Below are 25,357 nucleotides of genomic sequence, written 5' to 3' on the forward strand. Positions count from 1 at the left end.
TTTTAAAATAAAAATAAATCAAGTAGGTGTGTATAAGTTTGACCCGCAACTTCTCACCTCACCTCAACCCATACCCACTTCCCCCAATAAACGGGTTTCTAACCTAATCCAACCCAATTTTATTGATTTTTCAATCGGTGACCAGTGACTTTTTTTAAGGGAATCTTTTTAAAAATATACGTAAAATATAAAATAATTACAAAAATAACTTAACAAATCTCAATTATAATAATATCTTGTCACGTCATTAAGAATACCTTAATTCTAAAATAATATGCCTGAAATGAAACTAATCTCGAAATTCATTTTTTTGTTTTTTAATTTATAGTGTTTCAAAAGTAACATTTTGGTTACTTATGATGTTGATAATAAACCAACAAGTAACTTTTTTATAAAAAATATCATTTTTATATTATATAATTTGAGATACATTTTGGTTACCTCTAAAACTTATATGTATACACTTTAATAATCAATTAATTATTTATGTTATGTTAATACATTTGAGTAACTTTTAAGTTTATTTTCGAAAATAATGAGTTATCATCCAATAAGTTACCATTTTAGTAAATTGTATTTTAAAAAAAATATATCATAAATGTTTAAGTCACACATATTTTTTAAATGTAAATTAATATATGTATTTTGATTAGTTAAATAAAAAATGAAGTTACAAATTTTTAAATCATTATAAATATGATATTTTTTTGGACCAATTAGTTATGATTTCCATAAGATACTAATTGGTTACTTTGATAAAATCATCAAATTTAAAATAAAAAGATGATGATCATACCAAATATCTTATAATTAGATATGCTTATACTCATATATGTCAAACAAACTTATTAGTGTATTTTGGCATATTGAAACAAATTTTCATTATTTGTTTAAATTTTTCGTGTAACCTAATATCGTATATGCTAATAAATCTATTAGTTTATTTTGACATATTAAAATAAATTTTTATTTTGTTTCGTATATTGGAACAACAATTCATTTCATTTTATATAACCTACCATTATATATATCAATCAACCTACTAGCATCTGTTTGTTGGAACACAATTTTATTTTTGTAATACAAAGTAAACTATAATCAAACATAATGATATACACCAATAAACCTATTAGTCTATTTTTTGTATATTGGAATAAGAATTCATTTTTTTTTTTGTTTCAAACAAAATGTGTGCTTATAAAATAACAAACTAATTAGTATATTTTTTTTTTCAGGTCGAGAAATCAAATCTGGTTGTATGCAAAGTACATGATTGTAACATGTCTTACAGACTTACATAGTAAACTTGGATAACAATATATGTACTTGTCAAAGTTTTGAATATGATGAGTACTCACATAAAATGTCTAGCTCATAATTTTATTTAGCATATATGACTATACTATGCCTATACTCATACATTTTGGAATATTGAAAAAAAAATTTAATCTTTGTTTACATAGTAGCATTTTTATATAGCATATCCTATTGTATATGCTAATAAATCTATTAATTTATTTTGATAATTTTTTACTCTCAATTTTTTAAAATTATTATTATGAAAAATAAACCATTTTTAATACACTATAACAGAATTAAATTTGAAAAAGCAAAAAAAATAGTGGCAGAAAAAATACGGGGTGCGTGAATTAAGTAAGTTTTGGAAGTAATTGATGCGATAGACATGGACAATGGTGATATCATCATTGCAAACCATGTTTCAAAAGCTATATTAATAATAAAAAAAGGGTAAATTGCGGCATAAATACTTAATGTTTCAGATTTTATACACTTAAATACCTAATGTTTATTTTTGGAGGCAAAAATACCTAATGTTACAATTCTCTTACACCGTTACTACTATTTCTGTTAACTCATAAATATAGACACGTGGAGAGTTTAGATGCATTACATTTATTTTTATTTTATTTTAAAACTTAATATTCTTAATATCAGAAACTAAATGCTACTTGTTTTAAAAAAAAATAGTTCTCATAACAATTTTCACATGATATTGGCACTTCAATTCGATAATCATGTTCCATATACTGCACGGGTTCACTCAGCTATGGTAATTTAGTATTGCATCTTTTTTTTTTTAAAAAAAAAAAACAAGTAGTATTTAGTTTTTGATATTAAGAATATTAAATTTTAAAATAAAATAAATAAATGTAATGCATTTGAGCCCTTCACGTGTCTATATTTATGATAAGTTAACGGAAGTGGTAGAAACGGTATAAGAGAATTGTAACATTATGTATTTTTGCCTCCAAAAATAAACATTAGGTATTTAAGTGTATAAAATCTTAAACATTAGGTATTTATGCCACAATTTACCCTAAAAAAATAATTATTTTGAAAACGTTATAAAAAAATTATTAAATAAAGGGATTATTTCACAAATACACAAAAACAACAAAAAAATTACAAAAATATGTTTTCACAGAATTTTAAATATTTTTACGATTTTTTCTAATTTTATTTACAGAAAATATGATCTTTTTATATTGTACTGATGTTAATTTGTTGTTGATTTTTTGTCATTTGTATGTTATTTTTTGTTATTTTTTTGATGTTATTTTCATGATACTTTTATGTAATTTTCTTGTTGTTTTCGTGTTGCTTTTATGTAAAATCATAAAAATAATAATAAAAAAAATCTTTAAACGTAAAAATATAATTTTTTTTTACTAAAAAAAATAGTGTCTTATATAATTATCCCTTGAATAAAATTACAATATTTTTGAAATTTATTCCATTTAATGTTCTAAAATGTAAATTTTTCTTTTTTTAATGAATGACCAAGTGACGTCAATACGAACTTTTGTGAGTTGGCGTATTGAGAGATTTTAATTTTTATGTAGTCCTACTACAAGTTAGACTTAAAATAATAAATAACTTAGAGCATGTTTGGTATTGTTTTTTGTTTTTTGTTTTCAAATTTTTTTTTTTAAAAATGAGAACAAAAAATAGTTTTTGAAGTTTTTAAAAACAAGTCATGTTTGGTTAGTGTTTTTTAAAAATAATATTGACCAAAAGTGAATTGGTTTTTAAAACAGAAAACAATATTTTTGTTATAAATATTATTAATTATGTGGATGTCCAAATCTTTTATTTATTACCATTAATTGTAATTAACATTACTCTTTTCTTAGTTTCCCTTTTTCTTAGTTTCTTAATATCTCATTCTTGTATTTGTATAAATAGGGGTTCACCCCATTGGAATAAAGAACTTAGAAATTCTCATTCACTTTCTCTTTCTCTCTTCATCTTCTTCTTCTTTCTTCTCATCTACTTTATATTATTTTATATTATTTTATAACACGTTATCAGCACGAGTCTCTGCCCAAGCTTCAAGCATGAGTCTCTGAGACCCGATGTAAGTATTTTATTAAAGTTCTTGAATTGTTTTAAAGTCACGATACACTAAATATATATTTATATATATACTCAGACTGAAACAATTTCAAGAATTATTTGGTTTCCTTTTTCTTTTTATCTATATATCTATATATTATATGTATGTATATATTTTTATATATTTATTATTAATTTCACATATATATATATATTATGTTCTTATCATTCATAATATTAACAATATATGTGTGCCTATGATATGATAGAGAAACTCTATATAAATTATACATATATCCAAAAGATTATGTATTATCGATAAAATATTGCATATATCCTAAAGATTATGCATCATCGATAAAATATTGCATATATCCTGAAGATTATGCATCATCGATAAAAAAAAAAATTGTATATATCCTGAAGATTATACATCCTCGATAAAATATTGCATATATCCTGATGATTATGCGTCCTCAATAAAATCTTGCATATATCCTAAAGATTATGCAAACGTAATATTCATTATATAGTTGATGGATATATAATGAAAGAGATGAATACATATTTATATATATGTTCTTGTATTCTTTGAGGACAATGAAAAGTAATCTAATATCGATATAGATTTTGACAAACATTTCCTGAAGTAAATGTTTTATATTTGTCAAAAAAAAAATGATTGTATTTATGTGAATACAACTAAAGAATCATTAAAAATGATTATTATTGATGCAATTTTATAGTGGGTTTTGAATATCCAAAAAGAATGTTAAGAAAATTGCATTGAAACATCAAAGTATAAGAATAACAATGAGCATGACTAATGTTATTTAAATACATGAGGCATGTATTTATTGTTCATCATTCCCTGCAGAGAATGATACGAATTGAAGTCAATTACTTTTAAAGATTCCTCGTATTAGTCATGTTATTATACATTGTTATTACTTGCAATGTTAGAAATTATTGAATCTGACATATATTAAAGATTAAATTTTGCATACATCTTGGAGACTATGCAAAAATTGCATTCATATATTCTTTGAAATATCGTAAAAGAAATTGTTAAATAATTTCTTATATTTTTATGGATGAACAAGTAATAAATTTTCAAGAAATTTATAATAATGTTCTACTTGTTCAACGTCATTCTCCAAAGTGAATGTAATGGTTTTAAATAATCAATGACATTATTTACTACTCAAATATTTCCAGAAAAAAGTGGAAACAACCAAAAGATGAAATACCACACACAATCAAAGTGCATGAAATCTATATATCATGTGTGGAATTGAATAATAGTGGTCGCGTACCTGTAGTACGGACACACTTATAATCAAGATAAAAGTATACTTGATTATTTAATAGAATGTGAATTGTACAAACTTATTGTACATTTAGAATATTTAAATATCATTACCTAAAGAGAATGAATAGACATGAAATTCTATTTCAAAGAATATAGATTTCACATATATTGGTAATTCCAGAAGCAAATTAATATATACATATTTTATTATTTCTTGAAATCAATAGTTTCAAACTATTGTTGGTACATGATATGTAAATATATAGTTACTATATAATTCAGTTTGCATATTCCCAAAAGTGGATATATAATTTACTAATATTTGTTAGTGATCCAATATAATCAAAGTGATAAAGAATCACAAAGTGATTAGTTGAAAAGCTTCCTGAAGAAGTCTTACATACAATTGCTACTTTGAGTAGTAAAATGTCTTTGTATGTACCTAGATGTGTAACTTTTATCTAGTTATGAAAGTGATAATAAATAACTTATTATATGTACTTGTTGTACATTTAAATATATAATATATCAAGTCATGATAATTAGACTGATGAATAGTCTATTAATAATTTAGACGACTTGTTAAAAAGATATCAGGAAAAATGAATGATATGTTATGGTTATATCTATTTGACCATTACAATAACATGATGAAGTTGTCATGTATCTTTTAAATTATACACATCATTGAATTGATGATAGTGATTCCTGAAGAGTGTATATGTTTTGGAGAATAATATAATTATATTATTCGTGTATATAAAAATGAAACTTGTAATGATTATGTTGTAATGAATTTACATTACATTTTGAAAGTTTCATTGAAATACAAATTATAGTGAACCTGAAGTTCATGAATTGAATTATTTTGACATGATCAATCATATGCAATAAATTGTCAAAGAATTTGACTAAATTTTGTTGAAGAACCAGAAGATTCTTCTCACTGTTAATTTATAAGGCTCAAAAGAAGAATGTGCATATATTTGCACATAGAAAATATTTAAATTATATTTCCTTAACAATCTTGAGCTATTGTTAGATTTTTATTGCATAGTTTCTTATCGATGTGATAAGATTATATAATCATGCATTTACAAAATGTGTAAATTTATGTATTTCTAATTATACACGTATGACTCATTCTTAGAAATGAATTAAGTTCATAAGTATTGAACTTGAAACTGAAGTTATTGAACCTGAAGTTCAATGTCATATAATATATATGGGTTTAAATAAATATTGATTCATTGTGATATATTGAAATCCCTACAGGTGTATTAATATTATTAGATATCACAATTTTTAAAAATTCTCTCGATCAGGGGGAGAGAAGCAGTTGGGATCGATGATAATTTTTGAAAAGTGATCCTTGCACAAAGTATATAAGAACGATATAGTTCAAAATGATATATACCAACTGCAAATCAATATTATTCAAAGTTGAGATAGAATGAGTTGAAAACGCCTGAAGCGTAAATGAACAATGTAGAAATTATTAATAAATGTTCATTTGATTTGCCCTGAAGTTGTTAAATCTAGAAATGATAACCGTGATGAAAACGGTACTCGAAAAGACTCCCAAGAGAAGTTAGACATAACACATTTCATCATAATTGAATCCCTGAAGTGATTCGTTATAGGTACCTATAAATGATAAACATATTTAAAAAATATGTAATTTAAAGAGATCTCTATAAGTTATGTCAATATGGGAGGAAATTATCATTTATTGAAATTTTTGTCGACAATAAATATTGAATGTTTGCATATGCAATAAACTAACATGAGATAGCAAGGATCATGGTATTAGATTTGTCGAGAATCATCGACTTACATTTTGATTTTTGGCCAAAATATTATGACGCAATCCAGGCAAATTTACTCACATAAAGTGAAGTAAGACCTGTAGGGTGTGCAAATAAATATTTCTAATGAGAAATTTGCATATATGTATTTGTACATAATGAATTGTTGTACAAAGTTTGCATAGACATGAGATTGATTGAAGTAAGGCTTAAGTATTGAGAAAATATAATCATTATTTGATTATAGCCTGGAATATATTTTATGAAGATTTATAAGCGTCACATAAATGTTGCAACAAAAGATTATTTATTTGGAGCTCCTAATATAGTGAGAATTTGAAATAAGCCTTATCTAAAAATTCTAGAAGAATTTAATACATGTCTTAAGTGATATAAATTCTAAGTCGCGCGCACTATATGACAAAGATCTTTGTATGAAATAAAGACATGTAAGTAAATTATTATTTGAAAAATACCTATGGTTGTCTATGCAATATAAATACGTAAATTATACGTTGTGATAGACTCTTGAAGAGTTTTTGATTAATTGCAAAACAAACTTTTATTTCTTTTGTATATCGAGAAATATTAAATGTATAAAGTTTGTTCATTAGTATTGAAGTCCTGAAGTACTTCATATGTATCAAGAATTATAGATATATGATCTTTTGATATGAAAATTAAGATCATACAACAAGATGGAACAAATATATGGTATTGGAGTACCATCATTGTCACAAATGAAATTTATATTATCATTAATGTGTTATGTTCATATCTACTTGAAATGTTAAATTTTAGTATGAACAAGATTGTATATACACATGAATGATACAATTAGTTGGATAAAGATTAATGTTCCACGAACCCGTCATCTATAATTTAGAAGTCCATACATACTCTGGAAGAGTTATAGAAAATATATGATCAAAGATTGTATATTGTGATATTTTAAAAGTGATAACAATAATCTTATGAGATTTATTATCACCAAAAGAATTATGGATCATATGTGCATGAGGGGGAGACATATTCATGTTGCACTCTTTTTCCCTTAGCTCATGTTTTGTCCCACTGGGTTTTCCTGGCAAGGTTTTTAACGAGGCAACTTACAAATAGTTATGAATATGAAATATATATTGTACTCTTTTTTTCCCTTAGCTCAGATTTTGTCCCACTGGGTTTTTCTGGCAAGGTTTTTAACGAGGCAACTATAAATCATGTTAACATACTTGCATTTTATGAAGCAAGTAGAGAATGTGTGTGAGTGAGAACATTGACATAGCATATTTGGGAAACATATGGATTGCACTCAATAAAGAAGTATCAACCCAAACAGTTCTCTATGAAGATAATACTGCTTGCATCGCTCAACTAAAAGGAGGGTACATTGAAGGAGATAGAGTTAGAACACATTTCACCAAATTCTTCTTTATACGCTTCAAGAAAATGCATATTGGTGTTCAACATATTCAATCAAGTGTCAATCTTACAAACTTATTCACAAAGTTATTACCAACATCAACATTTGAGAAGACGGCAGACAAGATCGAAATTCGTCGATTAGAAGATCTCCACAAATGCCTAAATGAGGGGGAGTTAGTTTACACTATACTCTTTTTCCTTTGATCAAGTTTTCATCAAGATTTTTTATAAGGCAGTTATTATGGACATCCAAGGGGGAGTGTTATAAATATTATTAATTATGTGGATGTCCAAATCTTTTATTTATTACCATTAATTGTAATTAACATTACTCTTTTCTTAGTTTCCCTTTTTCTTAGTTTCTTAATATCTCATTCTTGTATTTGTATAAATAGGGGTTCACCCCATTGGAATAAAGAACTTAGAAATTCTCATTCACTTTCTCTTTCTCTCTTCATCTTCTTCTTCTTTCTTCTCATCTACTTTATATTATTTTATATTATTTTATAACAATTTTGTTGTTTTCAAAATTCTTGTTTTTTGTAACTTTATTTTTTGAAAACTGTTTTAAAAAAACAATGCCAAACAAATCAAATTGTTTTTAAAAAATAATTTTCTGTTTTTAAAAATAAAAAATAGTTTTTTAGTTATGATACGCACTTACTCACCCCATTTTTTGGATTTCTTTACACGTGCTACAAAATCTTCACACTTAATAAAATACTACAACCAAATTTAGCAAAATTCATTATGCAAATGGCTGGCTAATAGCCAATTATGGAGAGTTATACCTTTCCACTTTCCTCATTTATTTCCCTTTTTATATAGTTTTCATGTTATTATTTAGGATTACTTGGTCAACAAAAAATTAAAAAGCTGCAAGTGCAACTACTTGTGAATCATTCAAGGCCCATTTAACAACTCAAAACAATGATATCTCAACAAATAAAGATTGTCTATCTAATTACACCGCTGCTAAAAACTTGAATCATTAGCAATCAAATTGTACCATGACACACCATAATTTATATTGTCTAATTGATATAAGCACATAAGCATTTCAAGACATGTCAGATTATGTTTCTTCTGCTGCTCTAAAATCTTGAATCAAGACACAGCCAAATACTTCACACACTTAGGCATTGGCAGACAGTAGTGTATGCAGAATCAATATTTATACATAAATGGACCAAAACCTCCACAAGATGACAGTTAAGACTTGCGCTTCGATTTCTGAGAGACCCTGCGGCTCTCGACCTTCTTTTGTGCAGCCTCAAATTCTTGCTCGCTCGGTTCAGAAGAAGAACCACCCCCACCATATTTGGACACTAGGGATGAGAACATGGAATCGAATTTGCCCTTCCTTTCGACTCGGCGCTGAGATATAAGTGCATACAGATCTGATTCTGACTCTTTATTTGATCTGTGAAAATTTCAAGTTGTATTAATTTTTTTATATTGTTTTGACCACAGAATAGATAAAGCACAAAGCTTAAGTAGAATACTCACTTGCGGTTCCTTCTTAAAGGACTGGTTGGAGGTTTTGTTTCAGACACTTTTTTTGCCCATTTGCGATATGCTTTAGTTGATTTCAGTTCGCCTATGAGGAAGAGATGTTAGTAGAATGAAAAATAAGGAATATGCACTTAAAAAATGCAACACTGGTATCAGATATGAGAAAAGAATTAAGGCTAGGTGTCCATCTCAAACTGAAACCAAAATGCAATAGTTGCAATTATTTAATGGGATTTTTAAGCTGCAATTAATCAGCCAATGTTGATTCCAAGCTCTAGTTGCAAGTTAGATCAAAGGAATGGGTAATAATTCATTCTTACAAGAATTGTTAATACGACAAACATGATCTTTGGTTTGGGCAAAGCTACAATTTTAGTAGACAAGGTTAAAGGCAAATAATCTCATAACTTCCCCCTCCAAACCCAACACCACTCTAAAAAAAATAAAAAAAATTAAAAAATTAAAAAATTAATTATAATTATTATAGAAGGCCAACCTGCAGCAATTGTCTCATCAATAATATCCTTGAATCTGTGAGAGTCGAGCTTTGGATCTGAACATAGCATTGAAGAAAAGAGCCTACAAAAAGGGCCAGGGAAGATTAAAAATTGGTAGAACATTATTCACTAAGGATTGAATTATACTAATACAGTCATACCTAGGCATATTTCCCTTAAACTGATTGTAAAGATCAATCAAATCTTTCTTCTCTGAATCAGTTCCTCTATAGTTTGCTTCAAATTCCTCAATATCAGCTTCAGTGACCTGCAGTTGACATGCAACTCTATCATCAGCAAACAGAAAACAGATTTAATATTAGAAAGTAAAGAGAAACGATTACTACAAACAAGATGATATGACCTTTCTATACATGGTTCTGAAAAACTCATGCAGATTCTGGACAGCATCATCCGCGAGGTCCTGGCCATTTAAAAATACAGAAAATAAGAAACTTATTTTACTGAAAGAAGCAATTGTAACAAGGATAAATGAGTTTATAAAGGACTTGTAGCAACAATGGCCCATAAATATTATGTATGTTTTAATTAATTAACCTTTACTGTGGCAAATTTGAAAGCATTGACCTTGATTATTCTTTAATAATTTTAAGGAAAAACTTCAATGAAACTTACAGCATCATCGACACAACCAGTCTGATCATAGATTGCTCGCTTTTCCTCATCCCCAAGAATGGCCATTACTTTCTGCAAATGCTGAAATTTTTCTTTGGCCTCCTACAAAAAGAAAATTAGCAAATTACAGCTATAAGATACAGAAACTATAGAATCATACGACCCTGCATTAACTAAACTGAGTTTCCAACCTCATCGTCGGGATTTTTATCAGGATGGAGCCGCAATGCCAATTTGTGATATGCTTTCTTTATTTCCTGCTGAGTAGCAGATTTCTCTACACCAAGAACCTAGGATAACAAAGCATTAGTTAATATATCCATGGCACGAATCCAAGATGAAGTTCATTTGATCAAAACTAAAGGAGAGATCAGGAAACATGAATAAGCACATACCAAAGCAACCGGCAATACTCATTAAGCTCAACAAACACATTTAGATATTATCAAGCAGCTACACGTTTTTAAAGTATAGTCTTAATAAGTATGAGCAGTTGATATCAACCAGATCAATTCCGAGCCAAAGAAAATGGTTATTAGTTGGAGTTATTAAGTTAGCTCAGTCAACACAACAGAATTCATCAAACACCATAGAAGAATTTAGGAGAGCACAAACTTGGCTATGGATTTCAAATTATCAATTGCGCAGCTTTGTAATTCTTGCACAATGAAATAGAATTCATCACTAGCATAGACAAAAGAAGAGTAAAGTAAGTCATTCCTTTTCTCTTCACTTTCCTTCCAACCAATTGTAGGATGTAGCCCGAGTAACTTTAAATCACGGATCTTTTCGTACCCTCTTTTCTTAATTTACTTGAACAAGCCATATACTCTCTCACCACTACAAATTCCCATAGAAATAAGCCAAGACTAACTTGATTCTCCATGTGGAATAACTTAAATTCATTACATGAGGACAATCAGAAGAAGCTCGTAATATATCTACACACAAAATTACTCAAAAATACTCAAAACAAAACCAAATACCCAAACCAAACAGTATGAAGAAAATGAAAAAAAGATAATTTAACCCCCAAAACTCCTATTTTACTAACCTAGGTTACAGCTAAATGAGTACGATATAGTCCCATGATGATCCGCATATAGTGAGAATGTTATTACAAAAGGATTATCTTTTGTAATAACTGACTAATTTAATTAATTAAGAATATCTATTGGTATTAGGATTCCTAGTAACATTAGGATCAAAATCAGTTTAAAAATAAAAAAAAAAACACTAGGTAATTCGCACATTAACTTTATCAGTTCACTAAAACCCTAATCCAACAACAAAGAAGATATAAACATACACACATACAAATCAATATAATCATATAAAACCCCAACTGTACCTCATAAAGGGTTTTATTAGCAGCAGAAGAAGATGGAACTTCATCCTCGTACTCCATCTCTTGATCTTCTTCTCCTTCAGACGCTGGCTCCTCCGAAACCCTAACTTTCTTCCTCTTCGCCATTTTCAACACAGCCTTGACAATGAAGCCCTTCAACAATTCGCAGAGCTTATATATAACAGAAGAGAGAGAGAGAGTGGGGAGGAGCGAGGAGGAGGCGATCGTTCCCGCCAATTCATTATCGGGCCACAATATTTTCCCGCGGGAGATATTGGGCCGTAAATGGGGCAAAAAAAAGTTGGGCTTTTTTTGAAAATGATGGGCCGAAAAAATCAGAGTGGCGTAACGGTAATTAGAGAGGTAATTAGGGTTAGTTATTGTAGGAACACCGACTGAGTGGAAAGGGTCTCGCTCGTTGGCAGAGAAAAAAAGTTGGAAAGCGTTTTAAATAGGACGAGTTGGTCCCTACGATTCGAACTCAAATCCAAAACCAAAACTCTTTCTCTCTCTTCTCTCTCTCGTTTTTCTTGCTTTTTCCCCAATTTTCATATATATAATTTCTTTCCTTTTTTCAGATTCTTGAAGGCAATTTAATCTTCTGGAATTGGGGTAAGAGGGATTATTATTATTATTATTCTTTCTTGTTGTTCTTGTTTATTATTATTATTTTTTTGAGAAAAAAATAAATGAATAAAATTATGATATGATGTTTTCTTTTTTGCTTTTTGATTAGGGATTTTGAATTTTTTTTTTTTATTTTTAATTCTTTTTTTTACAGATACAGGAACCAACTGGTTCGATTGTGCGACGGAAGATCGACGTAACCGAGAGCCGGTTAGGGTTTTTTTTTTTTTTTTGAGGGTTAGGGGAAAATTTGTTTGCGTATTTAGGTTATGATGGGTTATGGAATATGAGGTCATGGGTTTTTTTTTTTTTTGAATTATTGTGGATGAGGTTGGTTTGTTGTGGAAACTTTTGTGGTGTTTGGTTTATGATCTTTTGAGATATTTTGAGGCTTCCCCACCCGCTTTGATCAATCTTGTTAACATTCTGGATTTTTAAATTCCATGGCGTGGATTTTTTGATTTGTTTGAATTGTTTTTTCTTTTTTGGGTGTTGTTTTAGGGTCTTTTGTGATGTGTATGAGTTTTTTTTTTAAATATATATACTATTATTATGATTGATGATTAACATTATTGGGTATGTTAATTCCATAGGCTTTAATTTATTAGAATTTCATCGTCAAATTTTTCTGGGTTTCTTTTTTTATTTTATTTTGTTAACAAAGATTTCTGGGGTCATGGTTTTTGGTTTTCTGTGACTTTTAATGGAGCGTTGCTAACATCCTTGACTGTTTTTATTTGATGAGCTATTTTATGTAAGTTTTTTTTTGAATATGGTTGTTCCATTATGGTCTTTGAGACATGTAACAGAGTTCCCTTTTTCCTCATCCATTATTTGTTGACATTGTTCGGATTGTACAAATTTCATGGTTCTTTTAGTTATCTTTTTTTTTTGGAATTGTTTTGTCATAGATGAATTTTCTTTACGTGTTAATGATCAAAAGCTTGATATTCTTCTTATAAAGTATTTATTCTTTCATGGTCGTTGCATAATTTGTTTGTGGAATTGTTTTTTATTATGCATTGTTGTGGAAGCATTTGTCATACTTATATATTATCTTTAGCACAACGAAAGTCAGATGTTAAACTATATAATATTGTTTTCTTTGCTTGGCCATGGCCGATCATTTTTATATGGTACAATTTTTATGGTGCTTGTGCTCGTCCCTGATTTCGGTTGTGTGATTAGGTTTTCATAATCTGTAGGGAAGACTGTGGACTGTTAATGTTTCTTGGGGACTCTATTCTAAGCTAGTGTCAGTTATTGGCTTTGGGGTTGTCATTCTTATGTGTATTTTATTCACTCAACAACTTTTGTTGATGTTGTTGGCGTTAAATTAAGATACTACCGTATATATTTTGCAGGCGAAGATGGAGTCTCCAAACGAAACAGGCTGCCAGGCACCAGAATGCCCCATCCTTTGCATTAACAACTGTGGCTTCTTTGGAAGGGCAGCCACGATGAACATGTGCTCTAAATGCTACAAGGACATGCTACTTAAGCAGGAACAGGCCACACTTGCAGCCTCATCCTTTGATAGTATTGTGAATGGCAGCTCTAGCAGCAACGGGAAGGAGCCTGTTGTAGCTGGTGTTGTTGATGTACAGGTGGGACAAGTGGAGACAAAGATTCTTACAACAGAACCAGCAAGTGATTCTTCCTCGAGCAAGCTTTTGGAAAATGTGAAACAAGGGCCAAGCCGATGCCACACCTGTCGAAAACGCGTCGGTTTAACAGGATTCAATTGCAAGTGTGGGAACCTCTTTTGCTCAAGTCATCGCTACTCTGACAAACACGAATGTCCGTTTGACTACCGAACTTCGGGTCGCGACGCCATTGCTAAAGCCAATCCTGTAGTCAAGGCAGAGAAGCTTGATAAGATCTAGGTCATGGACTAAGTAAAAATTTTATGTGTCAAATTATGATGCTTTCTTATTTTTCTCTTTGTCCATGTGGTTTGATATAGGAATGACTGGCTGGTCTTGTTAGGTGTCCTTTATATTGATTAAAAATGCTTATGCCATTATAATGAGGACATCTTTATGGGAATTATGTATTCCTCGTTTAGCATTGACGATTTCTTTGCTGGCTCCTGTGTGTAAGTTCTTATTTGTGCTGGTTTGAAGGACCATTACCTAGTAATGTTATGTCGCTGCTTGGTATTCGATCTTCTTCTCTCTTTTCTCTATATTTGCTCTATACTCCCTTATGAATCAAACCTCAATGCTTGGCAGACAATGTTTATGGTATGTTTGGGTAATTTCAGCTATTGTGGCATGATGGGTGTTTTTTCTTTTCAGGGCATATCTGTTGTGTGATAATTCTCACGAGGGGGAAAGTGAGTTTTAGGTACATAACATTCGAACATATATCCTATCCTAGTTTGTGAAAGTTCCAGATTATTGGAAAGCTAGTTATTTTGATGGTGGTTAAGGTTATGTTTTTAACAATTCTAATCACATTCATGTGTGGTTGGCTTGTTGTCAATTAGGGAAAAGAGGTGATAACCTCCCATGAAAGTGAAGTCATTTCTGTTAAATTGATATGGTGTAAAGTGGAGCCTTACAATATCTGTCATGGAAATATGATTTGGACCTGGTATTTTATAGTTTCACATCTTCTGATTATACCTGGACAATTGAAATTTAAGTATGTTAGAAGTGTTCTGAAAGAACAGTATATACTTGGCTCTGTGGAAGTTGGCAAGGCTGAGTTTAATGTTATTATCCAACTATGGATTGACCCCCTTGAATGTTTATTATTTATTTTAGTCTTTTTTCTTTCCAATAATTTAATAAGCCATATTATCTTCCTCCCCAATTAAAGAGAGACAACCCCACTTGCCACTTAAATTAATTAATGGTAGGTCAGCCAGATAATAATAATGAATTTGCCAATTATATAATTTAGACAGATAGATTATATTATTTCACTTTTAAATATAGACTGGTTCAATCAATATATCTCATCTTTTTAGTCTGTTAAGGGCAAGTCCAATGGAGTGGCTAGCCTTGGTGCTTGGTGGAGGAGAGAAGTGTGAGATTTTGTGATATAAATGTGATAAGTTTAAAATTTTGAGTGGGTTCCGTAGGTAACATTAATGTTGCTTGCATTAAGATCAATTTCAATGCTAGCCAACAATCTCCACATTATACTAAAATATAATATTTTCTATTTCATTTTATTTTTTAAAATTACTTAAATACTGAACATCTCTAAAAATTATTAGCATATTCATACATTATTATTTACAATAGATATATATAGTAAATTATCAAAAAAATAAAGAAAGAAAATCACCGTAGCTTGGCAGTTACTACCATGGATGCTTTCACATTTTACTCAAAGTGCTAAGCACCCTTACAAAATGCCCCACCACGTGCCAAGCTTCTCCGGGCATGAGTTAGAATTCACAAAATGGTCTCAGAAAAAGTAGAGTTGGTAGTGTTTATAGAAAGTATGTGTTAGTGTTGAGATTAAGTATGTTGCAAATAAATGTCAAATTCAAACTTAATCTATTATCAAAAATTAGAATTTAAACTGTGCTTATTTATTTTAGTTTATTTACTTTTTTAGAAGATCGATTACACAAGAGATTCAAAGCAAAAGAAAATAATTAAAAGAAATTTAAAGAGGAGATTTTTATGTGGTTCAGATGTAAATGAATTTTAGTCCATGAATCAATAGTATTTAACTTTTAACAATGGTACAATACACATTATAGAGTTTTTTCTCTGTAAATCGTAGAATCTAAACCCTTTTCACAATGGTGGTGATGCCCTATTTATAGGCAGTTGTGCACAATGCGTCCGACTGATCAAGACCAAGTAAGGAAGATTATTTACATCTTTGATCCACAAATGGGGATATTTACAAGTGTAACATTGTATAAGTTGGGCCTGATGGTAAAAGCCATATCCTAAAAGAAGCAGTAAAGTTACTTTTCATAGTACTATTGATGTTGATAGACCAACTGTAACATTCTAATGGCGGTTGTACCTTTGATAGAATACCTTTCTATGAGTTGGTAGAGGGGACAAATCCCTAGATCTTACGGGATCGTATCAAAGGTGTGGCACGTATGTGATATCTAGATTGATGGACGATCTTGAATGACCTTTCAACTTTCCTTCTTGGACATCCTTCTAGATTGTTAACATGTCTAGCCGCGATAAAGAAGCATCGTGGGAGACATCTTAGTCATTTGTGATGAGTCCGGGAGCATGAGATCCTTTCGGATCCTTGTAACCTTCTCAAAGAAATGTTACCTCATCTTTTGTTGTTATTCTTTGAAGAGTTGATTCTTTGATGTAAATCTGATAATTGTTGTCATCCGGGAGGATGATGTCTTGACCTACCCAAATACGAAGTCTGGGTATAAACTCGACTTGTTAATTTCACTATAGACGAATCTACTTCGGCTGAAGATAGATCTGTTGCTTCTAGGCCTTCCTAAAGAGGCCATGTGTCATCCAAGTAAAAGTACAGACAACAATTCAAAAAATGATCAACTCATTAACTCATTTATTAAAAATTTAACATATTCACAATTTTTGTATGAAATTTTTTTAATCGTTTAACACATGTTAAATGACCTATTTAACTAACTTAATATATTTTATATAATGAATATAAGTGTATATTTTAAAGTAATTATCGTTATCATATCATTCAAAAGTTATCCGTTTAATAAACGGTTAAGGTGTGATAATACAAAAATTGTCATCATCGTATCATTCAAAAATTATCCATTTACACAATGGCTAAGGTATGATATAATACAAAAATGACAATGGCTAAGGTGTGACATAATACAAAAATGACTTGAACTCATTAAGAAAAAACTCAACTATTTTTATAAAAAGCCAATTTCAAATTGTATTACCATGTATGTCTCACCCATTGACACTCCTAAATTGAAAAGAAGTTCAATTTAACTACTAAATCCATTATTTTGTGGCAAACTTACATACATCATTTGATGTAATTTAAAGAAGTGAACTTTTTGTTGTTGTTGACCCAATTCAACAAATTACTAATACACAAACTTATGGTACAGAAGAGTAAGCCATGCGTGACTAATTGATGATGGTAGAGTGACATTGTTATGTTCAGCTTTATAACATCAAATAATTTGGCACTCTTACCAGTTTTTTTACTTTATTCTTTAAAATATCTTATCAAAACTCTATTTTCTTTATTTTACCTCACATATTTACATTAAACCATACATCAACTTTTATATTTTTCTCTATATCATTTAAATATTATATTTTTACATATATTTTATTAATTAAAATAAAAAAAAATATGAAAATGAGTAAAAAAAATAATAAAAAATTAATTAATTTAATGAAAGAGAGAAAGAAAAAGTATAAAATATGTTTTACCTCTTCACTATTCATGAGCTAAATGTAGAGAATTTTTTTTTGGAGTTTGGGAAGAGTTATAATAGCTAAGAGTTTAAAACATTTGTTAGAGCTTAATTTTAAGCTCTTAGCTATTTTTTTTTTTTTGAGTGTAGCGTAATGGTTTTTACAATTATATATTAGTTTAATAGCTTAAAGGTCCTGTGTTCGAACCCATGACCTCTCCCTTTTTCCCATCCCTCCCTCACCACTAAACTAACCTTAGTGGCTTTCTTAGCTATTTTTTTTTTTAGCTTTTAACTATTATAGCTCCCTTGTTGTGAGTGCTCTCAGTACTACTACAAGAATTGAATTAAATATAAACAAATAGTGACTTATACCCTAAATTTGATTTGCAAATCATATGTAGGGCATTAGATATTGCTTGACTTGGCTCATAATCCACTTCTTCTACACAAAAGGAGTTAGGATTAAGTCACCTTTAAAGTACTTGATTTCGATTTCAGGTTAACATTATTTGGTAATTTGATCTTTAATTTGCTGTTGAAGAAAATGGAAGATAAAGAATGTATTAATACATCTGCAAAAGTTATCAATTTCTTTTAATAGATTTTAAGGTAGCTATAATTTTAGATTATTTATTTTGTAAAATAACAAGTTCAACTTGTATTTTTTTTTTCCAAAGTCTTACTATTAGAGCATTGGAGATGCTTTAAGAATGTTTTGATGACATTGATATATTTTTGACATCTTTTAAAGATTGTATTGAAAAATAATGCTAAGAAAAAATGTCATACATAACATCCTTTATATATTCTCTTTCTTATTTTTTATTATAAAAAAAAATTAATTTTCAAATATACTAAATATATTTTTAAATATATATTAAAAACTAGGCTAATTAGGATTTTTGCCCTCTGAACTTTGACATGTACCAAATCGTGCCCCTTAAACTTGTTGGAAATTATTTTACTAGGATCTTAGATCTACTCACAAGTATGTTGATTAACACCCTAAATATGAACTTCTAAAACGATTATAAAATAAACACATATAAAGTATGAGAAACCTTACATTGGGTGCAGCGCAATAAAATGTCTCCTTCCGTTCAGATCTCTAACCCTTGTATCCTTTCTGTCGCAGAGTATTATCAAGATCTGAACCTGGATCTCTTTCTCTCCTTCCTTTAGTGTTGAAACTCCTTCTTGTTGAATGTCTTTCTTCACGATCTTCCTCACTATGATTGAAGTATCACTTGCTGTGTGTGGGCACTACTCTATCACTAAGAGGTTCGAAATTATTCAAGGAAGAAGAAGAGTATAAAGGTGGCAGCTAGGGTTTAGAAAGAGAAGGCTCAGGTTTTTCTCTGAAGGAAACCAGAAGTAAAAGTGTAAATTTCCTGAAGCCTTCACTATCTATTTATAGCATTCCACTTAGGGTTAGGTTTGAATTATTTGGCATTAAAATAATGAAAATATCAGATGATAAAGCCTATAAAAGTGGTCGACCATGGCTATATGGATTTGGGCCTCACTTTTTGCAATTTTGCAGTTTTATCATTTTTGCATCTCATTTTCCCAAAAACGCTAATTTTTAAATTCAACCATTTAAATGTCAATTATAACTATTTAATAACTATAAATAATTATTAAATAATATTTTCATTTATCATATTTATTAATTGAACCATACAAAGTATCATAATTAACAAATATGCCCTAAAAACTCTTTCTTTACAATTTTGCCCTTACTTAGTGAAAAATTCACAAATAGACATAGTCTAATTTGAGAATTATAATTGATTAATCAAAACCAATTAAATGAGTCTTACAAGTAATATTATCTCAACTAGTGGGGGGACCATGGGTCTATATAACCGAGCTTCCAATAAGCATATCAAGAATTTATAATCGAAATTCACTGACTTATTAATTCTTCGTTGAATTCACGCATAGAACTTAGAATTGCACTCTCAGTATATAGAACGCTCTATATGTTCCACCATATAGACACGTCATTAGTTATCCATTGTTATAATCCTAATTTGATCAATGATCCTCTATATGAATGATCTACACTGTAAAGGGATTAGATTACCGTGACACCCTACAATGTATTTAATCCTTAAAACACTTAACCCCGTATAAATGATATTTCAGCTATGTGAAATGAGTACTCCACCATTTATTTTCGTTTGGTCAAGCTCGAAGGAGATCATCCTTTACTTTCTATTCGCCAGATAGAAGCTATAGATTCCATATTTATGTTAGCGCTCCCACTCAATTGCACTACCGTGTTTCCAAAATGTACGTATCACCTGACCCAAAAGTAGGCTTAACTAACAAATCAAAGAACACGAATAACACTCTTGAGATTGAGCCTAATCATATCAGGATTTAGATCATTTGATCTAGGATCAACTAGGTGATATTGACTTGAATAGATATTACGGTAAGTTTAATAAATCTAAGTCATAGTTCAATATCGGTCCCTTCCGATGCATACTCCATGCACCCAACCTGAGCTTTACTTTAGCCAATGCTCTGGAAAGAACATAGCATTATACCAAATGCAAGTAAACTCTGTTGTAGATTATTATATCAGTAAAACCCTGTGTCTGATAAATCTAGGAATCTTTATTCACATAGTCATGTTTACTTTCCAATGTGTTGACAACACAATAAACAGGATCAAGTATGTGAAAATGATTTCAGATGAATTTATAAATCAAATAGACAAGCAATTGATAAGATGAACCAAAACATACACAAATGAATGAAAAATACTTCTGTTTCTTTATTGATGTTGAATAAAATGGATTACATTGAATTGGAGTTTTATTTAGGGCATAAAACCCAACAAAACTTTTAAGGTCGTTAAAAATGCCCCCTGAACTATTGAGATTGTTAGATTTAATGATTTTTTTCCAATTTAAGTGGCGTTTGGTTGGAGGTAATGAAATGACATGGAATAGAATAAAAATAAAACAATCTTCATTTCATTTATTTGTTTGGTTGCATATTAAAGTATTGAAATGCTATTTTAATAGAATGACCTTTCTACCATTTTGGTGGAACGACTATTCTATTTTGTAATGGAGTGAAAGACCATTCTAATGTGATGAGAAAAAAATTAATAATTTTTTTTATCAATTTTTTTATGCATTTTTATTTTTATTCTATTCGATTCTAATTCCTATTCCTATTCATGTTCTCATTCCTCTTCTTATATTTTTATTCCTCCCAACTAAATACTGCCTTTATGAAATAGTTACCAATTAATTTGGAGACATCACAAGATACATGTTAGTTTCTCATTTTTCTTTAGCTTATCATAAAAAGTGTAGCATTAGCATACATATATATCACATAGTGAAATTAATGATCTGAATAAGAATATGAAAATAAGGGTGGAGTGAGTGAGATAAAAGGAATTTGCTTTTATAATTCCAAATTAATTATAGGGTAAATACTATTTTAGACCCGCGTTTTGTAAAAATTATCAATTGGACTCTCTGTTTTGTTAAATGATAAAATGGATCTAGAGATATTTTGGTAAAACTGATTACATTTTCTGTATCTGTTCGTGTCATAATTGTCTTCAAGTTAGTTTTATTAAAAAATAAAATTGTTAAAAATTGAACTCATGGTCTTATTTTTACTATTTTGGAAAATATAGAGTCCGTTTTGTTATTTAATAAAATAGAAAGTCTAATTAATAAGTTTTACAAAATACAGAGTTCAAAATAGTATTTACCCTTAATTATCTACATGAAAAGAAAAGATAAAAAAGACATGGCAAGCAACATGAATGAGTAGATTGACCCACAAACCGCACCGTTTCTTTTCTGAAAGCAATGTTGGTAATTAATTAAAAATAAATAAAGAGTTGAGATGAGACAACTGTGGATGGAAATATAGATGGAGTGGGTATGATTGTATAACCTTTCTCCATAGTTTTCTTCAATACAATAAGTGAAAGTTTGATAATGCCAATTACTTTCCCACTCACACCCCAATATCTATGAATCCCTCTCTAAGTTCATGGTTCATCCCTTGGTTTTTTCTCTTCAAAAGACAAAAAGGGCACTCTTCCTTTTCCATTGTTGGGACTTGAAGACTCTTTTTTCTAGGGAACCCTTTTCTCAATTCAATTGTTATATAGCACAAACACCTATATTGGATGCCAATGCCAATGACCCCCCATGACCTTTTCTTTCTTTCATTTTTAAAGTTGACTCTTTCAAGTAACAAAAAATACATCAAAAAATAAAGTAATAATAATAATAATTAATTTATTGTTAATTCTAGATTTTTGGGTAGACAAGATTATTATAAAAATGTCATATCATACTTGACCCTTGTCATGAATAGTTTATATGATACCAATTAGTTGACATTTCTTGGTTCTTGAGTTGTAACTCACAAGAAACCCATCAGTTACATTACCTTAACTCGTGAGTACATCAAGATTTGTTTTTTTACTACAAGATCGAGGGATGTAAAATAGTTGACTTGTTAATTAGATAATTAGCCAAAAACAATTTGGAGATTTATGCTATAGGAATAGGATATTCTTAGGATTAAAGCAAACCAAATAGCTTGACTTTTGTCTATAAGGGTATGATTTTGCAAAGAAGAAGATAGATAGGACAGCAAATTAATTAGCTAAACCTTGACTTTTTTAGATTTTGTTTTGTGGCTTTTATTATGCCACATATTGACCATTTATCTTGAGTAGTGAAACTTTTAGATACCATTGGCACTTTTACTTGTACGGTGTGCTGGTTTTCACACACACACAAATGTCTTTTGAGACAAACCCCACCCCACCCTCTATCTTTGTGTGAATTTTGGTGATAGTTTTAGTTTATTGTATATTGTTTAATTTTAAAGAAGTATTTTAGTAGATTTTTTATATTTGACATTCAAAATAAATTTAGTGTAATTTTTTTTTTATGATCTTGTACTTTGTAATTATTTAGAATCACTTATAAATATTTAGAAAATTTCAAATTGTTAACCGTGCTAAAAAATAAAATTTATTTTACTATACATGTAACTATATTTTTATATACATGAAATAAGTGACTCCCTAAACTAATTAGAAGAGGGTTTCATATTTTTATTTTACGGCAATGAAAAATTAATACTTAAATAAAAACTCATATAAACACTCTTTAATAGGCATGCATGCATGGGCCATTAAAAAGCTTAAAGAGGGTCATTTCTGTCACAAACCACTTTCATTCTAGTGTTGGACAAAAAAAAGGTCCTTCTTAAAGTTGAAGAAGATCTACAAATGCAGTTTCTTTTTTCCAAAAAAATACAATAGAAAATACCCTTACGAAGAGAATAGTACTAAATTATTAGTCCTTTGAATTTTGATGATGGCTCATATTTATGAAAACTTATCTTACAAGTAGGATTATGCATTGCATAAACTATAAGTTAAATTGTTGGCTTTCACTTTCTTCTTTCTAATAATCTAATGATATTAGAAACGTTTTTATCGGACAATGTCGGTCATTTGTGGATCTAAATAAGAGTTAGCATATAAATATTTATATAAAAAAAACCTCTAATTAATTTACCTTGTTAGGAGAAGGTAATCAAGTGAGGGTATTATTAGTCTATTAATTTAGGTATAACAATATCACAAATGATTGTGTACCCAAAGTATAATTGTCTTTCCTACAAAAACCACTCCTAATAATTTAATTTGTATTTTTTAGGGGTAACAATTGTATTTGTATTTAAGTTAATTTAAGAGTTTTTCTTAAACATAACTTTTGTGTTTTTCTATTCAATACCAAGTGAAACATACAGAAGTTGTACTCATCAAAAAAAAAAAAAAAAAGGGAAAAAGAAAAAGTAAAAGTAAACATAGAAGTTGTTCATTTAATTGTCGATTTAAAACCAAAGGGTAAAGTATATATATATGCTATATTGTTCATTGGCTAAAGAAGAAGTACTCGATCCATATCTATCTAATAAAATAAATTGTTTAAGTTTGAGAGGACAAAGTGAAAATTTCCATTAGATTTTTTGGCAGAGTTAGCTACAAATAATAACCTAGCTAGACGTAACTGTTAATAAACAAAGTCAAAATATCCTTTTATCATAAAGTCAACTTTTACTACTAGATACTAAGATAGATCTCCATAGATGAGATGAGACTCTCTTTTTAAACAATTGAGCTGTAAATAGTAAAAGATATCATAGCCCCCTAATAACTACCCCAACCCCCTTTCAGTTCATAGGCAGTACTTTTTTTCTTTCTTTGTAATGTTAAACGACATCACATTTTGTGTTCTTTATTATGTTAAAACGACAACACGTTGGCTAAAGCAAACCCCTTTTGGGAAACTCAAATTTTCCTATATACTATACTAGGCCTCACCTACTTGTTTGAATTAACTTTGCAGGTTTTGGTAAATAAAGTTGAAACAAATCTTATATCATGATACATGACACAATATATTGTAACATATTATTTGGAAAAAAAAAAAATAAAGATATAGGGTTGTGGGTTGCTCACCAAATTAAGGTATGTTTGGGTTGCTCACTTGTATTAATTATATATGTTTGTTTTAATTTAATGTAATGTAATGAGAATAAGAATTATAGGGATTATGTTATTATTTTTTTGGTTGTACTTTGTAATGAACATTTTAATTGAATAAATTAAATGGTATTTTGATAACAAATATTTTTAGTTTTAATAATTTTAATGAAAATTTAAATAAAAGTAAAAAAATAACAAAAGAGGTATTTTCTACAATGTAATTTTTATTATATTTGTTTTATAATGTAATAAGAATTACAATACATATTGTAATGACTATATATTATAATGTTAAGTGTAATAATAATAATGATTTCATTATAATTTTCGTTACATTAAACCAAATATACTCTATTATATTTATTATTATTATGGGTATTTGCTATTACATACTAGTATTTGCTAGTACAACCATGATGTAGAGTTATTAAAGATTAATAATATTTTATAAAAATTGTTATACTAAATCTTTATATATAATTTTTTTGCTGAAGAAAATCTTTATATATAATTACATTAATGATATACTATTTTAAGTGGTACTGGTCACTGCTAGTATTTTTTTTTTTAGTATTTCTCTATTCTCATCTATTAGTAATAATGAGGATAAATTGTGGCATAACTAATAAATTTTTTAAGTTTGTAAGCGTTATAAATTTAATATCTATTCTTAGCGGTATAAGTACTTAATGTTTGTAAAACTGTAATTTTTTTTCAATTTTCTCAGTACATACTCTATTTTAAATTTATTAAAAGAACATTTAGAAGTAACTAATACTACATGTTTTTGTTTCGACCCAATATTCTAATACATAGACTTTATATGTGTTATATTTAAGACAATAATATAATTTATACTGATAAAATTAAAGAAAAATTATAATTTTATAAATATT

The 25,357-nt window shown here is 29.0% G+C and overlaps 2 protein-coding genes across 2 annotated transcripts; one reads left to right on the forward strand and one right to left on the reverse strand.

Moving 5' to 3' along the window:
• Positions 1-8,815: 8,815 nt before the first annotated feature.
• LOC115708976 (chaperone protein dnaJ 6-like) lies at positions 8,816-12,163 on the reverse strand. Its single transcript, XM_030636995.2, has 8 exons — positions 11,902-12,163; positions 10,742-10,840; positions 10,551-10,652; positions 10,279-10,338; positions 10,076-10,182; positions 9,914-9,996; positions 9,412-9,502; positions 8,816-9,325 (listed from the first exon to the last, which is right to left on the reverse strand). Exons 1-8 carry the CDS (start codon positions 12,022-12,024, stop codon positions 9,115-9,117), a joined length of 876 nt encoding a protein of 291 aa, XP_030492855.2. The 5' UTR covers positions 12,025-12,163; the 3' UTR covers positions 8,816-9,114.
• Positions 12,164-12,366: 203 nt separating this feature from the next.
• LOC115708977 (zinc finger A20 and AN1 domain-containing stress-associated protein 8) lies at positions 12,367-14,690 on the forward strand. The gene is made up of 3 exons (XM_030636996.2): positions 12,367-12,510; positions 12,680-12,735; positions 13,890-14,690. The coding sequence occupies exon 3, from the start codon at positions 13,896-13,898 to the stop codon at positions 14,409-14,411; it is 516 nt and encodes a 171-aa protein (XP_030492856.1). The 5' UTR covers positions 12,367-12,510; positions 12,680-12,735; positions 13,890-13,895; the 3' UTR covers positions 14,412-14,690.
• The last annotated feature ends 10,667 nt before the right edge of the window (positions 14,691-25,357 follow it).

Source organism: Cannabis sativa, chromosome 3 (genome assembly GCF_029168945.1).
Source record: "Cannabis sativa cultivar Pink pepper isolate KNU-18-1 chromosome 3, ASM2916894v1, whole genome shotgun sequence".
Classification (NCBI taxonomy): domain Eukaryota; kingdom Viridiplantae; phylum Streptophyta; class Magnoliopsida; order Rosales; family Cannabaceae; genus Cannabis; species Cannabis sativa.